Below are 22087 nucleotides of genomic sequence, written 5' to 3' on the forward strand. Positions count from 1 at the left end.
TCCTACAATTCCAGGGATTTTGAGATTCCTGGGATTTGTGGTGATTCCAAAGGGATGGCAGAATTTGGGGATTCGGGGATTCAGGGATTTGGGGCTTTGGGGATTCAGGAATTCCGTTCCCAGGATCATTCCCCTGCCATTCCAGGGATTTGTGGGGATTCCGGAGGGGCAGCAGGATTTGGCCTGGGATCCTTCTCCCCACCCCTATCCTGCGCTCTGCTCAACCCCTTCGGGATTTTTTTTAGGATTTTTTTTAGGATTTTCCCGACACTTCAGACTCACCCCGGCATCCCAAAAATCCCCCAAATCCCAACAAACATCAACAATCCCTTCAAACATTCCAAAATCCCGACAAGCAACCCCCAAATCCCAACAAACATCCCAAAATCCCAACAAACATCCCAAATCCCCCTTCCCCCGCTCATTCCGCAGCTCCTCGCGTCATTCCCGATTTATTTCCGCGAAAAAAATCCCGGGATTTGGGGCAGAATCGCGGCTTTTCCAATCCGAAATTCCCTATATTTTTCCCAGCCGTGGCTGCTCCCGGGAAAAAAACCGGGATTTGGAGCCGATTCGGGGCGGGCTCGCGGCTTTTCCGTCCCAAAATTCCCGATTTTTTTCCCTGGGCTTCCAGAGGATTTCTGGGATCGAGGGCGGGGGGAGGTTCCGTCCTTGCGGTGCTCCCGAAATGTCACCGCTCGTCCGAAAAACCGGGGAAAAACTGGGAAAAAACCGGGAAAATCAGAGGAAACGGGGGAAAACGGGAATAAAAGGGCAGGGAAAAGGACAAGTGAAGAAAAGGGGGGAAATGGGGAACGCCGGGAGAAAACAGGAAAAAAACGGGGAGGAAAGGGCGGGAAAGGGGGAAAGCAGTGAAAAAATGGGGAAAACCGGGGGGGGAGAAATGGGGGAAAATGGGAAAAAAGGGGAGCCTGGAATAAAGTGTGGAAAACTGGGAAAACCGGGGGGTGAAAGCGGGGGAAAGCGAGAAAAGTGGGGGAAAAGTGGTAAAAATGGGGGAGAAACAGGGAAAAATAGGGGAATGACGTGTGAAAAAAGAGGAAAAGCAGGGGGAAAACCACGATAAAATGGGGAAATAACCGCGATAAAATGGGGAAAAAACCGCGAAAAGAGGGGCGGGGGGGGGGGGGGGCGAAGAGGAGAGGAAAAGCGGCAGAGGGAAATGCAGGAAAAAAAAGAGGAAAGCGGGGGGAAAACCCGCGGAAAACGGGGGGAAAGGGGGAAGATGGGGGGAAAACTGGGGAACATCGAGAAAAGCCATTTTTCTCCCCTAAGCAGCGCGAGTTCGCCCCGGCTGGCGGGCCATGGCGGAGCAGCCGCTGGACCACGGGGTCCAGATCCGCTTCATCAGCGACCTGCGGGAGCCGCGGCGCCCCCCGCGCCCCGCCCGCGGCCGCGGCGGCTCCTACGGCGTGGCCGTGCGGGTCCAGGGCATCGCCGGGCAGCCCTTCGTGGTCCTCAACAGCGGCGAGCGCGGCGGCGACAGCTTCGGCGTGCAGATCAAGGGGGGACACCCCGAGACGCCCCCCAGTGCCCCCAAAGGCCGGCCCCCGAGCGGCTCCGAGGAGGAGGAGGAGGAGGAGGGGGGCGTTGAGGGGGAGCTCTGGGACGGGGGAACGCGGAGGGGCCGCAGATTTTCAGATCAGGAAGGTTCAGGGGGGTCCCGGGGGGTCCCAAAAGTTTTGGAGAAGGAGTTGGGGGGAGTTCAGGGGATGCCCAGATTTTCAGATCATGAAAGTTCAGGGAGGTCCCGGGGGGTCCCCAGGTTTTTAGATGAGGAAGGTTCAGGGGGGTCCCGGGGGGTCCCCAAATCCTGGGATGAAGAAACTTCCGGGCGGTCTCGGGGGATCCCAGAATTCTCGTATCAGAAGCCGGGAAGATCCCGGGATGCCCCAAAACCCTCGGATCGGCACCTGAAAATCCCCAAACCCTCGGAGGAGCTGCGCCGGTCCCAATCGCACGGCGACCTCAGCGCGCCTTTTCCCAAAAGCGGGGAAAAATTGGGAAAAAAGGATGCGGAAACTCCCAACATTCCTGGCGATGTGGACACGGAGCCGCTGCGCTCCGTGGATTCCTTGATCACCAAATTCGACGGGAATTTGCCCCGCGGGCGAGCGGCGCGGAGGTTCCGCGGCCCCGGGGCGGCTCCGAGGAAGCGCTCGCAGAGTTTGGATGCGCGGAATTCCCGGGAATCCGCCGCGATCCCGCCCCAAATTCCCCAAATTCCCGGCGGGTTTGGGGGCGTGGAGGGACAGAGCGTGGAGATGCAGGTATCTGGGGGGAAATTCTTCCAAAAATGTTGTTTTTTTGTTTTTTTTTTTCCCCTAAACAATGGGTCTTTTACATGAAAATTGGCATTTTTACTAAAAAAACAAAAATTGGTTTTTTTTCCTATAAAATTTAAGGAGTTTTCCCATTAAATTTAGGGGGATTTCTCATGACATTGGAGGTTTTTACCTATAAAATTGGGGTTTTTTTCCCCATTAAATTTGGGTTATTTTCCTATGAAATTGTGGTTTCTCCTATAATGGTTTTTTCCTATAAAATTTGGGTTTCTTCTCCCTCTGGAATGCGGGATTTGGGGTTTTTGTTGGAACTGAGGGTTTTTGTTCCCTCCTGAAGCTGAAATCCACCCCGGACCTGCTGCGGGACCAGCGGGAACTGGGGGGCGGCGAAAACCCCGCCGAGCTCATCTACAGCATCCTCAAGGAGGGGTGAGCCCCCAGGCACCCAAAATAGCCTCAAACCCCCCGAAACAGCCCCAAAAGACCCCCAAATCACCCCCCAAAACCCATAAATCCCCCAAACCATCCCCAAAATCCTCATACAATCCCATAAAATCTCCCTAAATCCCCCCAAATTTCCCCCAAATGCCACACAATCCCCTCCAAACCTCCCTAAAATTCCCCCAAATCCCACAAGTCTGCCCTGAAATTCCCACTCCATGACCCAAATTCCCAAATCTTTTCCCCAAATTCGAGATTTGGGGGAATCCAGCTGCAATTCCTGCTCTTCCCTTTTCCCATGACCCTGTTCCCAATTTTTTTTCCCCCAATCCGACCCCAAATCCAGGAGCTCCGAGAGTGAAATTTCCCTGAAAAGGAAAACTTCGCGGCTGCTGGGAAAATTCCAGGAGCTGGCGGTGAGCAGGAGAATTCCAGGGGTTTGGGGGTTGGGGCTTGGGGTTTGGGGTTTGGGATGGCTTTGGGATTGGGGATGGGTTTGGGATTTAGGATGGGTTTGGGATGGATTCGGGATTTGGGATGGATTTGGGATTTGGGATGGGTTTGGGATTTGGGATGGGTTTGGGATTTGGGATTTGGGATTTGGGATGGGTTTGGGATTTGGGATTTGAGATTTGGGATGGGTTTGGGATTTGGGATGGGTTTGGGATTTGGGATGGATTTGGGATTTGGGATTTGGGATTTGGGATGGATTTGGGATTTGGGATTTGGGATTTGGGATGGATTTGGGATGGATTTGGGATTTGGGATTTGGGATTTGGGATGGGTTTGGGATTTGGGATGGATTTGGGATGGGTTTGGGATTTGGGATTTGGGATTTGGGATGGGTTTGGGATTTGGGATTTGAGATTTGGGATGGGTTTGGGATTTGGGATTTGGGTGTTGGGATTTGGGATTTGGGATTTTAGGATGGGATGTCCCCAACATCCCAAATGTCCCCGAATGTCCCAGAGCTCCGTGGTGCCTCCGGATTCGCCCCAGCCCCAAATCCTGCGGGAGGCCCTGGAGAGGAAATCCGAGGAGCTGCAGCGGAGCCAGGCCCAGTAATGGGGTCACCGATGGGGGGATGGGTTTGGGGTCACCCCCATTGTCCCTGTGGGGTTTGGGGTCACCCCCATTGTCCCTTTGGGGTTTGGGGCAGGTTTGGGGTGGCTCTTTGGGGTTTGGGGTCACCCCCATTGTCCCTTTGGGGTTTGGGGTCACTGTGGGTCCCCCTTTGTCCCTTTGGGGTTTGGGGCCCAAAGACCCTTTCCAAGACCCTCTACACCTCCCTTAATCCCCTCCAAAGACCCCCAAACCTCCCCTAATTCCACCCAAACCCCCCCAGATCCCCTCTGGACCCCCAAAAAACCCAGGAACCTTTTATTCCCCCCCAAAACCCCAGATAAACCTCGATTTCCCCCATTAACCCCTGATTTCCCCGTTAACCCTTCGTTGCCCAGGCTGAGCGAGCTGAGGGCTGCCAAGGAGGCGCTGGAGGCACGGCTGGGCCACCTCGAGGGGCAGCTGCTGGCCACCGACCCCAAAAGTGACCCTAAAAGTGACCCCGACACAGAGGGCCTCTACCAGGTACCCCTAAAAACCTCCAAAATGGGGAACATTAAAAAAACAACCCATAAAAAAAGCCCTAAAAACCTCAAAAATGAGAAAAATCCCAATAAAAACCACACACAAAAAAAACCCCCCAAAACCCCAAACCCCAAATTTGCCATTCCCAGGAACTCCTGGAATCCTGGGAAGACTCGAGGGGGCTTTGGGATTTTTTGCCACCCCCAAATCCCAATTTTCCCATTCCCAGGATATCCGGGAATGCCGGGAGCAGCTGGAAGAGGTTTTGGGGGTCACAGCCACATCCCAAATCCCAGTTTTCCCATTTCCCCAACTTTTCCCATTCCCAGGAGCTGCAGGAGTGCCAGGAGCAGCTCCAGGATTGAGGGTTTTCCCACCCCCAAATCCCGAATTTCCCGTTCCCAGGAGGTTTTGGGGTTTTCCCACCCCCAAATCCCGAATTTCCCGTTGCCAGGAGGGTTTTGGGGTTTTCCCACGTCCCAAATCCCGAATTTCCCGTTCCCAGGAGCTTTTGGGGTTTTCCCACGTCCCAGACCCCGAATTTCCCATTCCCAGGAGGTTTTGGGGTTCTCCCAGTCCCAGATCCCAATTTTCCCGTTCCCAGGAGGTTTTGGGGTTCTCCCACCCCCAGACCCCGAATTTCCCGTTCCCAGGAGGTTTTGGGGTTCTCCCAGTCCCAGATCCCAAATTTCCCATTCCCAGGAGGTTTTGGGGTTTTCCCACCCCCAGATCCCGAATTTCCCATTCCCAGGAGGTTTTGGGGTTCTCCCAGTCCCAGATCCCGATTTTCCCGTTGCCAGGAGGTTTTGGGGTTCTCCCAGTCCCAGATCCCGAATTTCCCGTTCCCAGGAGGTTTTGGGGTTCTCCCAGTCCCAGATCCCAATTTTCCCGTTCCCAGGAGGTTTTGGGGTTTTCCCACCCCCAGATCCCGAATTTCCCGTTCCCAGGAGGTTTTGGGGTTTTCCCACATCCCAGATCCCGAATTTCCCGTTCCCAGGAGGTTTTGGGGTTCTCCCAGTCCCAGATCCCGAATTTCCCATTCCCAGGAGGTTTTGGGGTTCTCCCACGTCCCAGACCCCGAATTTCCCGTTCCCAGGAGGTTTTGGGGTTTTCCCACGTCCCAGATCCCGAATTTCCCGTTCCCAGGAGGTTTTGGGGTTTTCCCACCCCCAGACCCCGAATTTCCCGTTCCCAGGAGGTTTTGGGGTTCTCCCAGTCCCAGATCCCGAATTTCCCGTTCCCAGGAGGTTTTGGGGTTCTCCCAGTCCCAGATCCCGATTTTCCCGCTGCCAGGAGCTGCAGGAGTGCCGGGAGCAGCTGCAGGAGGCTCTGGGGTCGCGGCGGCGCCAGGAGCGGGAGCTGCAGGCGCTCAAGGGGGCCCTGAAGGCCGAAGTGGCCGCGCACGATTCCGACCTGGAGCGGCTCCGGGGGGAGATGGAGGCGATCCGGGGGCAGACGGAGCGGGTCTCGGAGGTGGGGATTCGGGATTCCAGGCTTTTCCCCATATTCCAAACCTCTGGAATGGGGGGAAAAAGCCAGGAAAAAAACCCCCAGTGGAACATGGGAACAACTGGGAAAAACGCCTCTGGAATTTCTAAGGACTCAGTGCTGATTCCACACAAATTTTGGCTCAAACTCCCTGGATTTTTTTTTGGGGAATCTTGTCAATTCCTTGCAGGAGAAATCCAGCCTGGAGCAGGAACGGGAAAATTTGGGAATGCAGCTCCGGAATTTGCGGCGGGAGCTGGAGGAGAGCGCCGAGGAAACGGAGCAGTGGCGGGAAATGTTCCAGAAAAACAAGGAAGAGCTCCGGGGAAATTCCAAGCAGGAGTGAGTCCCGGAGCCTGGGGAGATCCAAAATTTGGGATTTTCTGGGATTTTCCAGGATTTTCTACCCAACAGAACAGGTTGGGGATTTTGGGATGGAGGGAATGTTGGGAATGAATCGTTGGATTTTCCAGGCTGCTGCAGGCACGGCTGGAGCGGGAGGAGTTGGAGGAGGAGCTCCGGGAGCTCCGGGAGCGATTCCAGGCGGCGCGGGAGGATCGGGATCGAGCCCGGAGCCACCCCCAGGAGATGGAGAAGCTCCGGAAGGTGCGAGAAATACGGAAGTTTTATGCCCAAATTCGGGATTTTCCCCCCCAAATTGTGAATTGTTTTTGGCTTATATTTGGGATTTTTTTCCCCCAGTATTTGAGATTTTCCCCCAAAAATCCTTTATTTTTTCCCCAAAATCTGGGATTTTTCCCAGGAGCTGGAGCAGGCCCAGAAGGATCTGGAAAAGCTCCGGGGGGAGCGGGACGAGGCTGCTCAGGTAAGGGGAGGAAATCTCAGGAATTGGGAATTTTTTGGGACTTTTTCCACAATTAGGGGTCCCAGACTTGCTCATTGTGGGCTCAGCCAAAATTGTCCCAAAAAACTAAAAATAATTCCTACAAAATCTCCCCAAACAGCCTCCAAAATCCAAAAAAAAAAATCCTCAAAAAATCCCCCAAAATTCCAAAATAAAATCCCCCAAATCCCCTCTGGAACCCCCAAGGCCCAGATTTCCCTGGAATCAGCACTGGAGGCATCGGAGAGGCACGGAAAGTTCTGGAATCACGTCTTGAGGAATCCCAGGAGCAGCGGGAAAACTGGGAACGGCTCCGGGAGAAAGTGACTGAACTGGAGGTACTGGGAATTCCCAAAAGCCCACACTGGAGGGGCGAGGAATTCTGAAAAATCCAAACTGGAGGGGCTGGGAATTCCCAAAAACCCAAAGAAAAATATCAGAAAATCACCCCAAAATCAAAAAAAAAACCCAAAAAACCCCATTCAAACATCCCCCAGAAATCCCCAAAGCCCCAGATCATCCCCAAATCATCCCCCAAGCCCCAAATCATCCCCAGATCATTCCCAAAGCCCCAGATCATCCCCAGATCATCCCCAGATCATCCCCACATCGCCCCCCCAAGCCCCCAAATCGCCCCCCAAGCCCCAGATCATCCCCAAATCATCCCCAGATCATCCCCAGATCATTCCCAGATCATTCCCAGATCATTCCCAAAGCCCCAGATCATCCCCACATCGCCCCCCCAGCCCCCCAAGCCCCGGATCACCCCCAAATCGCCCCCCAAATCGCCCCCCAAGCCCCCCCATCGCCCCCCAAGCCCCCACATCGCCCCCCCATCGCCCCCCATCGCCCCCCATCGCCCCCCAAGCCCCCACATCGCCCCCCCATCGCCCCCCATCACCCCCAAGCCCCCCCAAGCCCCCCTCAGCCCCCAGCCCCCAGCCGGTGGTCCCTGGCAGGGCGAGCGCGCGGCGCTGGCCGAGGCGCGGGGCTCGGGCGCGGAGCGGGAGCGCGCGCTGGAGTCGCGCCTGGAGCGATCCCAGCGGGAGCTGCGGGATTTGGGAGCGGCGCTGAGCGAGGAGCGGCGCCGGCGGGATCGGCTCAGCCAGGAGGTGCGGGAAGTCCCGGAATTCCGGTGGCTTTCGTGGACTTTGGGGGTTTTTTGGGGAGTTTTAGGGGGTTTTTTTGGGAATTTTTGAGGGGGTTCTTTCCTGGAATTGTGAGGTTTTCCCTGCGGGACTTGGGATCAGCACGGAGCCAGGAGCAGCTCGGTCAGGAGGAGGTGTGGGAAAAGATTCCAGGGATTTTCATGGAATTTCGAGGGTTTTTCATTGAATTTCAGAGGTTTTTTGTAGCATTTTGGGGTGGGGTTTTTTGGGGGAATTTGGGGTTTTTTTCATTGAATTCTGGGTTTTTTCCATGGAATTTTTAGCTTTTTTCGTGGAATTCTGGCATTTCCACCCCCCGAAATTTCCACCACAACCCCCAGATTCCAGTTTTGTCACCATCCCACAAAATTTCCGATCCCAAAATTCCTGTTTTCAGCTGGAGCAGATGACAGCGGAATCCCAGAGCTCCTTGGCCTCGCTCCGATCCCAACTGGAAGAATTCCAGGAAAAATCCCGTCGGGAGCTCACGGATTCCCAAAAAATCGCCCAAGACCGTGAGGCTGAGGCGGAAAAATTCCAGCAGAACCTTGGGAAGCTCCAGGACGAGGTTTGTTGGGAATCGGAGCTGATTTTTCTGGGAATTCTGCAGATTTTTTGGAAAATCTGGCTGGGAATTTGGGGAATTTTGGGGTTTTTCTGGCAGGTTTCCCGGCTGAAGGAGACGATCCAGGAAAACCGGAGGAGCGGGATCGGATCCTGCTGGACAAGGACTGCTGCTGAAGAGGCTCCAGGAGCTGGAGCAGGACCTGGAAAACCGGAAGCGATCCCAGGAAGAGCGAGCCGGCATTCCAAGGCACTGGAGGTGGGGATTCCTGAAAAAAAAAAAATCCCAGAAAATTCTCCAAGAAATGGAAAAAAAATTCCAATATTGCTCCCTGAAAATTCCCCCCAAAAAATCATGGAAAATTTCTAAAGAATTCCCAGAAGATTCCCAGAAATTTCCCAAAAAATTCCCCCCAAAATTTTCCAAAATTCCCCAAAAATTCCATCCCGAATTCCCATCAGGAAAAATCCAAACGTTTGGAATTGGAGCTGGACGAGGAGCGGAGCTCGGTGGAGCTGCTGAGCGAGAGGGTGACCCGGAGCCGGGATCAGGTAAAATCCTGGGAATTTTGGGAATTCTCATCTCAGCAAAAGTTCTCCCCCAATTTCAAACACAACTCCCCCCCCCCCCCCCCAAGGATTCATCTGAAAATTCCAACTGGGAATTGACAGTTGGGGTTGGAATGGGGATTGGAAGAGGTTGGGAAGAGGGATAAAGAATTCCCAAAGGAATTCCCAATTTTTGATGTTTGGGCGGGAATTTGGGGATTAAATCCCAAAGGGATTTAATCTGGGTTTTTCCCAAACTTTATTCCCTCCTTTTTTCCCAAAAATTCCAAGGCATAAATGGGGCACAAAATGGGATTTTTTTCCCAATTTTTCCCATTTTTCCAGCTGGGAATAATCCCAGGGATCCTTTTCCCACAATTCCCAGAGAATCCCAGCGCACCCGCTAATCCCATTCCTGAAATCCATGGGAAAATCCATGGGAACCAATGGAGCACCCTGCAATCCCTGGAAATTCCTGGATTTTTCCGTTTGTATTCCCAGATCGAGCAGCTGCGGGCGGAGCTGCTCCAGGAACGTTCCAGCCGCCAGGACCTGGAATGTGACAAATCCTCCCTGGAGCGCCAGGTGCGGGAAATCCCCGGAAAACCCCAGGAAAATTCCCGGGAAAATCCAGGCAGAATCCCTGGATCCAGCCTTGAACCTGGTGGGAATGGCCCAGGGGGAACCCAGATTTCATGAGGAGTTCTGGGAAAAGAATCTTTGGGAATGGGGTCATTCCAAAGAGTTTTCCAAGTTTTTTTTCCTGGTTTTTCCAGCTTTTCCTTTTATTCCCAGTCCCACCTTCTGGGGTTCCCTGCCCTCTCCCAGGGTGTTTTGCCTGCAGAATTCCAACAGAATTCCCACTTTTCCTGTGCAGAATTCCCACTTTTCCCCACAGACAAGTCCCAGAATTCCCACTTTTCCCCACCTTCCTGACTCCTGGAATCCTGCAAAGGATTCCCAGAATTCCTCCCCATTGGAAAACTTGGCAAAAGCAGGAAGAGCCCAGGAATCAGGGAGATTTGGGGGAATTTTTCCCAGAACAAGGAGCTGAAGAACCGGCTGGCCGCTTCTGAGGGGCAGCAGCGACCCGGGAACAGCCGGAATTCCCAGCTGGAATCGCAGCTGGAAGAGCTCCGGGAGCAGCTTCAGACGGAGGAGAGGTGCCTGATCCCAAATCCCAAATTTTTCGATCCCAATTCCCAAATTTTTCCATAATCCCAAATCCCTTAAAAATCCTCCCAAAAATCCTTGAAAATTCCTACCAGTTCCTGAAAATTGCTTAAAAATTCCTTAACATCCCTGAAATTCCTTGAAATTCCATAAAGATCCATCAAAATCCCACTCCCAGGCTGCTGCAAAGGGCGGGGAATCCATGTAATTCCCATTTTTCCACAGGGAGAAGAGCGTCCTGCTCTCGTCCAACCGGAAGCTGGAGCGGAAAATCAAGGAATTGTCGCTGCAGCTGGACGAGGAGCGGCAGAGTTGCAGCAACCAAAGGGACCAGGTGGGGCTGGAATTCCTGGAATTTCATTCAAATATCTGGGATAGGATCCAGGATTTATCCTGAAAATCCCATCTGAGCCACGACAGGGAATTCTGAAATGGTTTGGCTGGGAGATCCCAAAGGTCCTCAAAAATTCCATAAAAATCCGAGGCCAGGGACATTCCCACCATCTCAGGGGTGGGGAATCCGTGGAAAAAAACGGAGCTTGGATCCTGAAAATCCCTAAAATCCCATCCAAGGAAATCCTGGAATGATTTGGGATGGGAAACCCCCCCCCCCCAAATCCTTAAAATCCCTAAAAAATCCTTTAAAATCCTTAAAATTCCGAGGCCAGGGCCAGGTCTGGGCACCCCAGGACTCTCCCAAAATTCCCCAATCTGACCCCGAATCCCGGGAATTCCCAGCTGAGCCTGCGGGTGAAGGCCCTGAAGCGCCAGGTGGACGAGTCCGAGGAGGAAATCGAGCGCTTGGAAAACGCCCGGAAAAAATCCCAGCGGGAGCTGGAGGAGCAGCAGGAGCTCAACGAGCAGCTCCAGCGGCGCCTGAAATCCATGGAAAAGGAGGCCTGGTAAGGAATTCCCAGCTGGAAAATTTCAGAATCCATGGGAAAGGTTCCTAAAGCCATGGAAAGGTCCCAGGCCCATGGGAAAACCCCAAATCCCACGGAAAAAGTCCTAAATTCATGGGAAAGGAGGCCTGGTAAGGGAATTCTGGTTGGGAAAGGCTGTAATTCCATGGCAGAGGCCGTAATTCCATGGCAGAGGCCGTAATTCCATGGCAGAGGCCGTAATTCCATGGAAAAGGTGGAATTTCCCCGCAGGCGCCGCGCCGTGGACTCGGCGCTGCAGGACGAGCGGCTGAGCTCGGACGAGGAGTTCGGATCCGCGGCCATCGCCTCCCTCCTGAGCGAGGCCAACCTGCAGGCCAGCTCCTGCTGAGCCGGGAGGGAACGCCGGGAACGCCGGGAACGCCGGAGGCGTCGTCATCATTATCTTCGTCATCATCATCATCATCATCATCATCGTCATCGGGGCTGGGATCAGTTCCAGGATTGGTCCCATCCTGGGACTGGTTCCGGGGTCATCCCTGGGATCAGCCTTCTCCTGCTGATTCCCGGGAATTCCAGAGCTGGGATCGAGTCCGGGATCAGCCCTAGGATCAGCCCTGGACCTCCGGCCAGGATCAGCCCCAGGCTGCGGCTGCTCCATAGGAAAAAATTCCCAAAGCCAGGACATGAAGGAAAAAGGGCTGGGACCCCGTGGGAATCCTGGGATTTCCAGGATTTCCAGGGATTTCCCAGAATTTCCAGGGATTTCCTGGGATTTCCCAGCTCCTGAAGACACTTTGGGGGAATCCCAGGATTTCCCCATTCCAGGAATTTTTATTCCCACCTGCTCCCGAAGATGTTTGGAATAAAATCCAGTGGTTTAAGGGCAGCAGGGTCTGGAATTTTTGGGAATTCTGGGCGGAAATTCCAAGTGGTGACTCTAGGTGGGAATGTTCAGGAATTTTCAGGAACTCTGGGCGGGGAATTTTGGGGAATTCTGGGTGGGACTTGGGAGTCCTCAGGCAGGAATTCTAGGGAATTCTAGGTGGGAATTCTTGGGAATTCTCGGTCGGGAATTCTGGGTGATATTTGGATATTCTAGGTGGGAATTCTCCGGAATTCTCGGGTGCCACCCCTGTCCCCCGATGTCCCTGTGCCACCGCCCCGACAGGGCCGTGTCCGGTGCCCGCCCCGCGCCCGCACAGGTGACACCGGGGTGTCCCCAGCAGGTGGCACTAGAGCCACCTCTGTCCCCTGTGGCCACCTCTGGCCGTGTTCCCTGCGGTCACTTTGTGGCCACCGCCCAGGAACGGCCCCGCCCGGTGCCCCCGCAGCTGCCACCTTTGTCCCCTGCTGTCCCCTGTCCCCACCCCGGAAGGGCCGTGCCCACGCAGGTGACACCGGCATGTCCCCAGCAGGTGCCACTCCTGTGCCCTGCGGTCACCGTGTGGTCACCGCCCAGGGAGGTGCCACCGCCCGGTGCCCCAGAAGGTGCCGTCACCGCCACCTCTGTCCCCTGGTGTCCCCTGGTGTCCCCTGGTGTCTCCCGTTCCCCTGTGCCCGGTGCCCCGCAGGTGCCACCTCTGGTGTCCCCTGTGCCCACCACCCGGGGAGGGCCGTGCCAGCCCCCGCAGGTGCCACCGCTGCCACCTCTGTCCCCTGGTGTCCCCTCCCCGGAAGGGCCGTGCCCGGTGCACTCGGAGGTGCCCCCGGACCGGCCCGACCGGTCCTGCGCTGTCCCCACCCCTCCGTGCCTCAGTTTCCCCCGAGCCATGGGGACATCCCGGAGACAGCGCTGCCGGAATTCCAAATCCCTGAAATTCCCGGGAATTCCCAATCTCCGCAGTTCTCTGGAATTCCCTGAAATTCCCTCAAATTCCTCGAAATTCCCCAAAATTCCCTGAAGTTCTCCGGGATTGCCTGGGATTCCGCTGTGCCACCGTCCCCGGGGATGTCCCCAAGGTGTCCCCAGCTGGGGACACGCCCGGGGGACACCGCGGTGCCAGCGGGGGGTGGGGACAGCGCCTGTCACGGCTCTGGGGTGGCCTGGCACGGTTTTGGGGACACGCCCGGGCTGGGCTTGGCACGGCTCCGGCCTTGGCAGGGCACGGCCAGGGCTGGGCTTGGCACGGCTGGGGACACGCGGGTGTGACATTGGCACGGCTTGGGCGCACCCGGGTGTGACACTGGCATAGCCTGGCACGGCTCAGGTCACCTTGGGCACAGCCTGGGCTTGGCACAGCTTTGCCCCAGTTTTACCCGTTTTATCCCAACTTTCCCAACCGCTACCCGATTCTCCAATTTTCTTCCCGATTATCCGAACCTCCCCAAATTCCCCTTGTGGGCGTGGCCTCCGCATTGTGGGCGTGGCCTCTGGGCCTCATAACCAAATTCAGCCATGCCCAAACATGGGCAGGACCCAGGAGGGGGCGTGACCAAACCCTCGAACCACTCCCAAACCCTAGGGGGCGTGGCCGGCGTGGGCGTGGCCACCTGGCTCAGGTGAGGCGGAAGTGGCGGCGGGGGCCATGAACGGTCTCCCGGGTTGGGCCGCGATCCCGGAATCCCTGGTAAGAACCCCCCGGGACTCTTCCCCGAATTCCCAAATCCTGCCGGAAAATCCCCCTCAAATTCCTGCGGCATTCCCAAAAAGTTCCTGGATCTTCCGCAAAAATCTCCGGGAAAATTCCTTTCCTTTGGCTCTTTCCGGAACTCCCGGGATTTTTTTTCCCCTTTTGGGTTCCCTTTGGAATTCCCAGGATCCCGCTCCAGAGTCCCGAATCCTTCCCAAAATTCCTGGATCTCTTCCCTAAAAATTTCGGGATCCTTTCCCGAAATTCATGGATCCCCTTCCCAAAACTGCCGGGCCTCTCCTTTCCCCACTCCCGGAACTCTCGGGCTCTTCCCGCCCTCCTGGGAGGAGTTTGGGGGATCCCAAATCCCTTTGGAACTCCCGGGACCTCTTCCCAAAATTCCCAAATCCTTCCCAAAATTCTCGAATCCCTTCTCTAAAATCCCTGGAACCCCCCTCCCCCCCAAAATTCCCGGGTCCCTCCTTTTCCTCATTCCGGGAATTCCCAGAATTCCCGGGATTTTTCCCCCTCCTGGAACGACTTTTGGGGGATCCCAAACTCCCTTGGAATTTCCGGGACCCCTCCCAAAATTCCCTCGGGATCCCTTCCCTAAAAACCCCGGGACCCCTCCCCAAAATTCCCGAGTCCCTCCTTTTCCTCATTCCCGGAATTCCCCGGATGATTTTTGGGCGATCCCAAACCCCTTTTTCCCACGTTCCAACCCCAAACCCATCCGGGGTTTTCGGGATCTTCCCAGCTCCGTTTTCCCCTGGAATTCCCGGGAACCTCTCCCCAAAATCCTCTCCCAAAATCCCGATTGTTTTGGGAGTTCCGATCCCCAGGGGGCGGGGCCATCCCGGAGTTTTCCAGCTGGGATTTGAGGAGTTTTCCCAGTTTTTTTTCCCGGGTTTTTTTCCCGCTTTTCCCAGCCGGACCTTGGGGCGGGGCTGGTGCATTCCCAAAATTCCAACCCCGCCCCAAATCCCGTGAAATTTGGGAATTTTGTGTCTCACATCCCAACGATCCCAGTTTCTTTTGAGGATTTGGGGAACTCCGGGATTTTTCCTGGGATTCCAGGCTGGTTTTCCCTGTTTTTCTGAGGGAAATTCCTCATTCCCAACCTTTTAAGGAGCGGTTTGGGATCGCCGGTAATTCCCAAAATTCCCGTTGATTTTTTGGGATCCCCACTCCTGGAATTATTGGGATTCCCCATTCTAGGATTTTTGGGGTTCCCTCCCCATCCTTCCAAGCTTTTCCCAAAAAATCCTTTGGAATGATGGAAAAAAACCTTGGAAAACTTGGAAAACTCGCCTTGGGAATTCTGGGATGGGGTTGTGATTTTGGGATTCCCAGAATTCCCATTCCTAGTGAATTCTCCAAAAAAAATCCCCCGGGGTTGGGCTGGAAAACTCCTTGGGAATGAAAATTTGGGAATTCTGCGAAGTTTCTGGTCCAGAGCAGATTTTTTCCAGCAGGAGCTGAGCATGAGGCGCCCCACGGAATTCCCAGAATTTCCCAGCTCTGAGAACTCCCCCGGATCCCTGGAAGATTCCGGAGGGGGCCCCAAATCTGCCTGGAATCCGGAGGCGAGTCCTGGAATTTTTGGAAAATTCCCGCCCCCCGAAAAAATCCAGATCCAGTGTCGCTTTTCCTTCCCTTTCTCCTTCCTGATCCCAGCGGAGAAATCCGGGAAGGGTGGGATTTGTCTCGGATTTTTCCTGGATTTATCCCAGATTTTTCCTGGGTTTCTTCCCAGGTTATCCCAGATTCTTTCTGGAGTTATCCCAGATTTTTACTGGATGTTTACTGGATTTCTTCCCGCTTGATCCTGAGCTCGGCTTTGCCCAAAATGCCGATTTTTAGTCCTGATTTTAAGCCGGGTTTAACCCTTAGGAGGCTGAGCCGGTGCTGAGGCTGCGTCTGCCCCGAGACCCCCCCGGGGAGCCCCGGCCCAAACAGAAGGTGCGGAAAAGGCGGGATGGGGGGAATTTCAGGGAAAAATGAGAATTCTGGGGGGAAATCAGTGAGTTTGGGGAAAAATTTGGGAATTTGGGGGGCAAAATGGGAATTTCGGGGAGGAAAATGTGGGTTTTGGGATCATTCTGGGAATCTGGGGGAAAATTCAGGATTTGGGGGGAGAGTGGGAAATCTGGGATTGTTATGGGAATTTTGGGAAGAGGTCCCGGGAGTTCCGGGACTCTTTGGGAATTCTGGGGGAAACGGAGGGTTTTCGGAGGAAAATGGGAATTTTTTGGGGAAAAGGGGAATTTTGGGGGGAATTCTGGGAGAAAATTCAGGACTTTGCGGGAAGAAAGTGAAATTTGGGATTTTTCTGGGAATTTTGGGGGAAATTCTGGGAATTTGGGGGGGAAATTGAGGGTCTTGGGGGGAAATTTGGGAGTTTTGGGGGTAAAACCAGGAATTTGGGAGAGGAAAAAGGGAATTTTGGGACAATTCTGGGATTTTGGGGATGAAAATTCAGGATTTTGGGGGGAAGTCTTGGATTTTGTGGTAAAATCCAGGATTTTGGGGATCATTTTGAGAGAGAGAATGGGATCATGGTTTTCCCAGATTTATTTGCAGTAGGAAACAGCTGAAAATTGTGGATTTTCCATGAAAATCCTGGAATTTTCCCTCCAAATCTGGGATTTTCGGGACAATTGCCACCTGGCCACCACCATTAGCGTGGCAAATCCCAATTCTGGGCTTTTCCTGGGAATTTCTTCCCAAAATCACCGTGTTTTCCCCCAAAGCCGGTGGGCAGAGCCTTCGCCATGGTGGCCAAGAGATCCGATGGGAATTCCTTGGCCTCGGAGTGCGTCAAATCCAAGGACGGCGACGAGGAGATCATCAAGGTGCCCCAAATCCTGGGATTTCCGTGTGGAATTTTAGGGATAAACCACGGATTTTTTGGGATTTAGTGTGGATTTGGGGGACTCTAGGTGGAATTTCCGGGATTCCCTGTGGATTTCAGGGAATTCCACTCCTTGGGAACAACACAGGTGGGGAAACCCCTCCCAAAACAAACCCCAGAAAATTAAAATTACACGGGAAAATTCAGGGACCAGAAATTCCGGGAAGTTTTGGGAAGCCTTTCCCTGGCCCCTCCAGATCCATCGGAATTCCCGGAGGGATTTGGGGTGTTCCCAATCCTGTTTTATTCTTGTTCCCATTCCAGGTTTATCTCAAGGCTCGCGCCGACCACGAGGAGCCGGTGACACAACTCAAGAGCGAAGTCCGGCACATCCAGGAGGTGAGATTCACAAAATTCCACAAAATTCCCTGAAAATTCTGCAAAATTCCCACAAATTCCTGTAAAATTCCCTGATTTTCTCACAAAAGTCCGAGTTTACATGAAATTCCTAAAAAATCCTCCCAAAATTCTCCAAATCTCAGCCCAAATTCCCCCCAAAACTCCCAATAAATTCCCCTCAAAATTTCCACAGATTCCCCACAAATTCCCTCAAAAATCCACAAAAAAATTCTCTGGATTCCCCTCAAATTCCCACAAAATTCCTCCAAATTTTCCTTGAATTATCCCATAATTCTCAAAAAATTACCATACAATTCCTGTATAATATCCCCCAAAATGTTTTCCTGAGTTTTCCCCAAATTCCCAAAGAGTTGCCCAGATTTCTGAATTTTATTTTCATTTATTTTCTTTTCTTTGGATTTTTTTACCTTTTTTCCCCTTCCCAATTCCCTGGAAATTCCCAGATCCCAAGAAAACCCCAACTGTTCCCTTTTTTCCCCAGGCTGGGAGCACCCTCAGAAAACTCCGTGAAGATTTGAGCACCAAACTTCAGACCCGGACGGAATTTTTGGAATTCCGGGAATTTCAGGAATTCCAGGAGAGCTCTGAAGTAAAAAATTAGGGAATTACAAAACAAAAAAAGGTGGAATTTTCCACTGGAAAAACCATTGCAGAGTGATTTTGGGTGAAAAAAGGGGGGATAATCCAAATTTTTCTGGTGGGAAAAGGGGAAATTCCCATTTTTTTCAGAGAAAAAGGGAGGAATTCCCATTTTTGGGGTGGTGAAAGGGAAAAATTCCAATTTTTTGTAGGGAGAACAGGAAAATTCCATTTTTGGGTGAAAAACATAAAATTTGGGATTTTTCTGGAGGGATTTCACAGCTCCCAGGGATGATCCTGGAATTTTGGAGTTGCTGCTTTGTCAAAATTCCCAAATTTTGCCCCAGACTGGGAAGCGGGAGCAGGTCCTGGAAATAAAAAAATGGGGAAAAAGTGGGAATAAATCCATTGAAATTTGGGAAATGGGACAAAATTCTTGGATTTAAAAATGTGGAAAAACTTTGGGAATAAATCTATGAAAATTGGGAAAAAGGTACTTTGAAAAAATAGGGAAAAAATGGGAATACATCCATTGAAATTTGGGAAAAGGGAATTGGGGAATTAGAAAAATTTGGGATAAATCCTGATTCTCCCCCTTTTTTCCCTGGATTCCAGGTGGTGCTGGAGAAGCGGAACCAGAGCTGCTCCTGCCAGGGAAATTCCCAGGAAAATACGGTAGGCAACAGAAAAAAAATCTGGAATTTTCTGGGATGGCATTTGGGATTGGGGTGAAAATGTTTTAGAAACCCGTTTACCACCCAAAAATGGGATTATTTGGGATAATTTGGGAATTTTTAGTGTTTTCCACCAAATTTGGAGTCCTGAATTTACAGGTTTTAATCCGGATTTGGGAGGTTCATTTTTTAGCTGAAAATCCCAAATTTTGTCAGTTTTTGAGCTCTTGGAAAATTAAAAATTTGGGATTCGTGACCCCTGGGAAAAGTAAAAAATGTGGGAATTTTCGACCTCTTGGAAATGCCAAATTTGGGGAATTTTTGAGCTCTTGGAAAACCCAGAATTTGGGAATTCTGGCCTCTCGGATGTCTGGGGGACACTGGGGCCTTTTGGGGCGGTTCCCGCAGGTGGACCCCGAGGCCCCGCGGCTCCTGTGGAGGCTCCAGGAGGCGGAAAAGCGGCACCAGCTGGAGCAGAAGGGCCTCGAGGTGAGCCTGGAATTCCCAAAAATCCGGAATGTCACCCAAATTCAGGAATCTCGGGGGAGAATGTTGCCCAGATCCTGGGATTTTAGGGGCAATTTTGTCCAAACTTTGGAATTTTAGAGGAGATGCTGGGGTTTTTGAGGAACTATTCCCCTTGGGGTTTTTTGAGGGATCTCCAAGAAAAAATCCTCCTGCTGAGGAAAGTTCTGGAATGTGTCCTGAGATCCCGGGAGAGATGGAATTCCCAGAATTCCTGGACTTCTCATTGCAGAGGGCGCTGCTGCGGTGCCAGGAGGACATGGAGCGGGCGGATTCCGCCCGCAGCCGAGCGGAGACGGAGGTAGAGCAGCTCCAGAGGCTCCTGGCAAGCATGGAAAAGGTGATTTGGGATCGGGACTGGGGGGTTTGGGATCAGGGCCCAGGACTGGGATGAGCGGATTTGGGATTGGGATGAGCGGGGGGGCCATTCCTGATATCCCGACGTATTTCCCATATCCCGTTACCCCGTATCCCGTTATCCCGTATCCCGTTTCCCAATCCGCAGGATCACCGGGATCTGCTGGCGCGGATGGAGTCGGGACAGGCGGAGCTGGAGCGGCTCCGAAAGGCAGAAGGGGAGAGAGCGGCACAGCAGGAGCGGTGGGAATCTGGGAATGGGAATTCCGGGAGTCTGGGAATCTGGGAAATCCTGGGAATGAGAAAATCCCAGGAATGCCCAATTCCTGATGTCCCGACTTGTTCCCGATATCCGAGGGTCTTTTGGGACGGGCATTCCCAGAGTTTTTTTGGGGTGAGCGTTCCTGGTTTTTTTGTGGTGGACATTACCAGGTTCTTTTGGTGGGTGGACATTCCCAATATCTTTTTTGAGTGGGAATTTCAGAGTTTTGTTGCTGTGAACATTCCCAGTTTATTTAGGTGAACATTCCAATTTTTTTTTTTTGGGATGAGCATTCCCAAGTCTTTTTGCTGTGAGCAATCCCAGTGTTTTTAGCTGAACACTCCCAATTTTTTTCAGATGTGACCATTCCCAGCCTGTTTTTGGGGTAGGAATTCTAGGTTTCTTTTGATGTGGGCATTCCCAGGTTTTTTGCAGACTGTTCCTGGAGATTTTTCCCGGTGTTTTCTCAGCTCATCCCAGCTGGAGAAGGAGGTGGCGGGGCTCCGGGAGAAAATCCATCACCTGGACGACATGCTCAAGAGCCAGCAGCGCAAAGTCCGCCAGATGATCGAGCAGGTGATGGGAAAACTGGGAAAAACTCTGGAAAATCCAGGGAAAAAACAGGGAAAACTCTGGGAAAAAATGGGGGAAAATTCCCAGAGAAAATGGGGAGAAGGGGGGAAAAAACAGGGGAAAACCAGAGGAAAACCCAGGAAAATTCTAGGAGAACCTAGGAAAAACCTGGGAAAGAACCTGGGAAAAACATGAAAAAATTTGGGAAAAACCGGGGGAAAATCCGTGAAAAACCGGGAATAAACCTAGGAAAAACCAGGGAAAAATCCAGGAAAACATCCAGAGAAAAAACAGGGTTGGAAAGGAAAAACCTGGGAAAAACCCGGGAATTGCCAATCCCTTGGAAATGTCTGGGTTGCAGCTGCAGAATTCCAAGAGCGTGATCCAGGCCAAGGACGCGGCAATCCAGGAGCTGAAGGAAAGAGTTTCCTACCTGGAAGCAGAGGTAGGACCTGGAATTCTGGGGGCTGGATCTGAGTTTGGATCTTTTTGGAATGTTGGGATTGGGCTCCTTGTGGGGGTGGTTGGGGAACTGGGAATGGGGGAAAAGCAGGAAAAAGGTGGGAAAAGCAGGGGAAAGGGAGGAAAAAGGTGGGAGGGAATCAAGACCTAGAAAGTCCCAAAAGACCAAAAAAAAAAAGCTGGATAAAACCCCAAATTCCCAACCTGAGCCTGACCATTTCCACCAGGATTTGGGAAATTCCTGGGAAATTCCTAATCCAACAATGAGATTGAGGATTTTGGGATGGAAAATTCCCCCGATCCTCATTTTTCCTGGGACAAACCTTCCTAAATAACTCAGGAACTCCCCAGTCCCATTCCTACACTCCAAATTCCCCCAAATCCCAAAATTCCTTATCTGGACACAGAGGGACCATCCCAAGGCAGCTCTCCAGGGTTGGAAAATCTTTTCCAGATCCCAAATCCTGTTTTTTCCCCCAGAATCTGGAGATGCATGACCGGATCGAGCACTTGATCGAGAAGCAAGTGAGCCGGGGCGGGAGCAGTGCCCGCGCGCGCTCCAAGTCGGAATACGTCAGCAGGTGCGGCGGGAATTCCGGGATCGGGGTCAGGAATTCTGGGGTCTCTTCTGGATTTTGGGGATTCTCTTTGGGATTTTCTGATGAACTGTTGGATTTTGGGATTCTCTTCTGGATTTAGGGACCAACTTTTGGAATTTTGGGATGCTCTTCCAGATTTGGGGATAATTGAAATCTCCTGTAATTTTTCCACGTCTGCAGCAGATCCCAAATCCCTCCCGCAGGAATTTTTAGGAATCCGGATCTCCCAAAAACCCTTTTCCCTGTTTTTTCCTACTGAAAATTCCTTTTATTTTTTTTTCACCTTTTCCCAGCAAACGCCTCCCAGGCCCGAAGCCGCTGCCCCTGATCCGAGTGGTGGAAACCTGAATTCTGGAGTCCCCGCCCAGCCGGATCCTTTCCCTTCGGAATGACCGGAATTCCCAGCTGGACTCAGAGCCCTTCCCGAGGGAAGAGGTTTGGGATTGCCCAGGGCACAATTCCAAGTTGGAATCGGGAACTTTCCCCCTTTTTCCCAGCGATTTTCTGGCTCTCGCCATTCCTGTGTGGATTCCAGAGGTTTTTCCCAACCAGATTCGGGACTTCACCTTTTTTTTGGGAATTTCCAAATAAAAATCTTGGATTCTGCTTTTTTCCTGAAGAAAAAATCCAAAAAGCTGAGAGCCACCATACCTCTGACCTCCAACACCACCCTTGGACTTGGAAAATGCTCTCCCAACCCTAAAAATTCTGTGTTTTTCCCACGGAATTCCCTGCTTTTCCTGCAGAATTCCATGCTTTCTCCCCTAAATGATTATTGTTGGAATTCCTATGATTTTGGGATTTTATTCCCTGTATTTATTTCCGTAAATTATCAGTCTCCCGGTGAGGTGGGGGATGGGCACAGGCCAAAATTCCAGGGAACTTTGGCCCAGGACTGCCCCAATCCCACGTTTGACCCCAGAGGCTCCAACCGGGATCCCTCGGGATTCCCTTGGAATTTTTTAATTCCTGGTTTTCGTATTAAAAATAAAAAATTCTGTCTGCTTTAAATCCCAGAAGTTGTGGTTGTTTGGAAAAGATTGGGAACTTTTGGGGGAAGTTGGGTTTTTTTTCCTGGGTTTTTGGCTTTGGCTTTTTTGGTTTTTCTGGGTCCTGATTCCATGGGAGTGGCGTAACTTTGGGATTGGGATTAGGGCTTTCCTGGTTCCCAAAATTTGGGGGGACTCAGGGTGGGATTTGAGGGGTCTCGGATTCACCTCCAGATCCC

At 52.4% G+C, this 22087-nt stretch overlaps 2 protein-coding genes across 5 annotated transcripts; both read left to right on the top strand.

Moving 5' to 3' along the window:
* Positions 1–1299: 1299 nt before the first annotated feature.
* On the top strand, positions 1300–11870 carry CGN (cingulin). The gene is given in 22 exon segments (XM_059871367.1): positions 1300–2291; positions 2644–2735; positions 3094–3163; positions 3717–3808; positions 4208–4334; positions 5579–5807; positions 6013–6164; positions 6296–6428; positions 6586–6648; positions 6874–7004; positions 7626–7778; positions 8212–8382; positions 8479–8509; positions 8512–8541; positions 8544–8612; positions 8615–8637; positions 8841–8930; positions 9429–9512; positions 9969–10090; positions 10326–10434; positions 10839–11002; positions 11255–11870. Coding segments are annotated over 22 exon segments (3219 nt in total). The 5' UTR covers positions 1300–1325; the 3' UTR covers positions 11373–11870.
* Positions 11871–13395: 1525 nt separating this feature from the next.
* TUFT1 (tuftelin 1) lies at positions 13396–21870 on the top strand. Of its 4 annotated transcripts, none has more exons than XM_059871188.1 (14): positions 13396–13551; positions 15030–15140; positions 15448–15516; positions 16308–16409; positions 16733–16807; positions 17310–17417; positions 18023–18082; positions 18490–18570; positions 18839–18946; positions 19112–19206; positions 19696–19801; positions 20160–20243; positions 20741–20841; positions 21153–21870. In XM_059871188.1, the coding sequence occupies exons 1-14, from the start codon at positions 13510–13512 to the stop codon at positions 21205–21207; spliced, it is 1197 nt and encodes a 398-aa protein (XP_059727171.1). In that variant the 5' UTR covers positions 13396–13509; the 3' UTR covers positions 21208–21870. The 4 variants fall into 4 exon arrangements, with proteins under 4 accessions (XP_059727171.1, XP_059727170.1, XP_059727172.1 ...); XM_059871187.1 differs by having other exon boundaries at positions 13400–13551; positions 15027–15140; XM_059871189.1 differs by lacking the exon at positions 18490–18570 and having other exon boundaries at positions 13400–13551; positions 15027–15140.
* Positions 21871–22087: the final 217 nt, after the last annotated feature.

The sequence above is a fragment of the Haemorhous mexicanus genome, chromosome 31 (genome assembly GCF_027477595.1).
Source record: "Haemorhous mexicanus isolate bHaeMex1 chromosome 31, bHaeMex1.pri, whole genome shotgun sequence".
NCBI classification, from domain to species: domain Eukaryota; kingdom Metazoa; phylum Chordata; class Aves; order Passeriformes; family Fringillidae; genus Haemorhous; species Haemorhous mexicanus.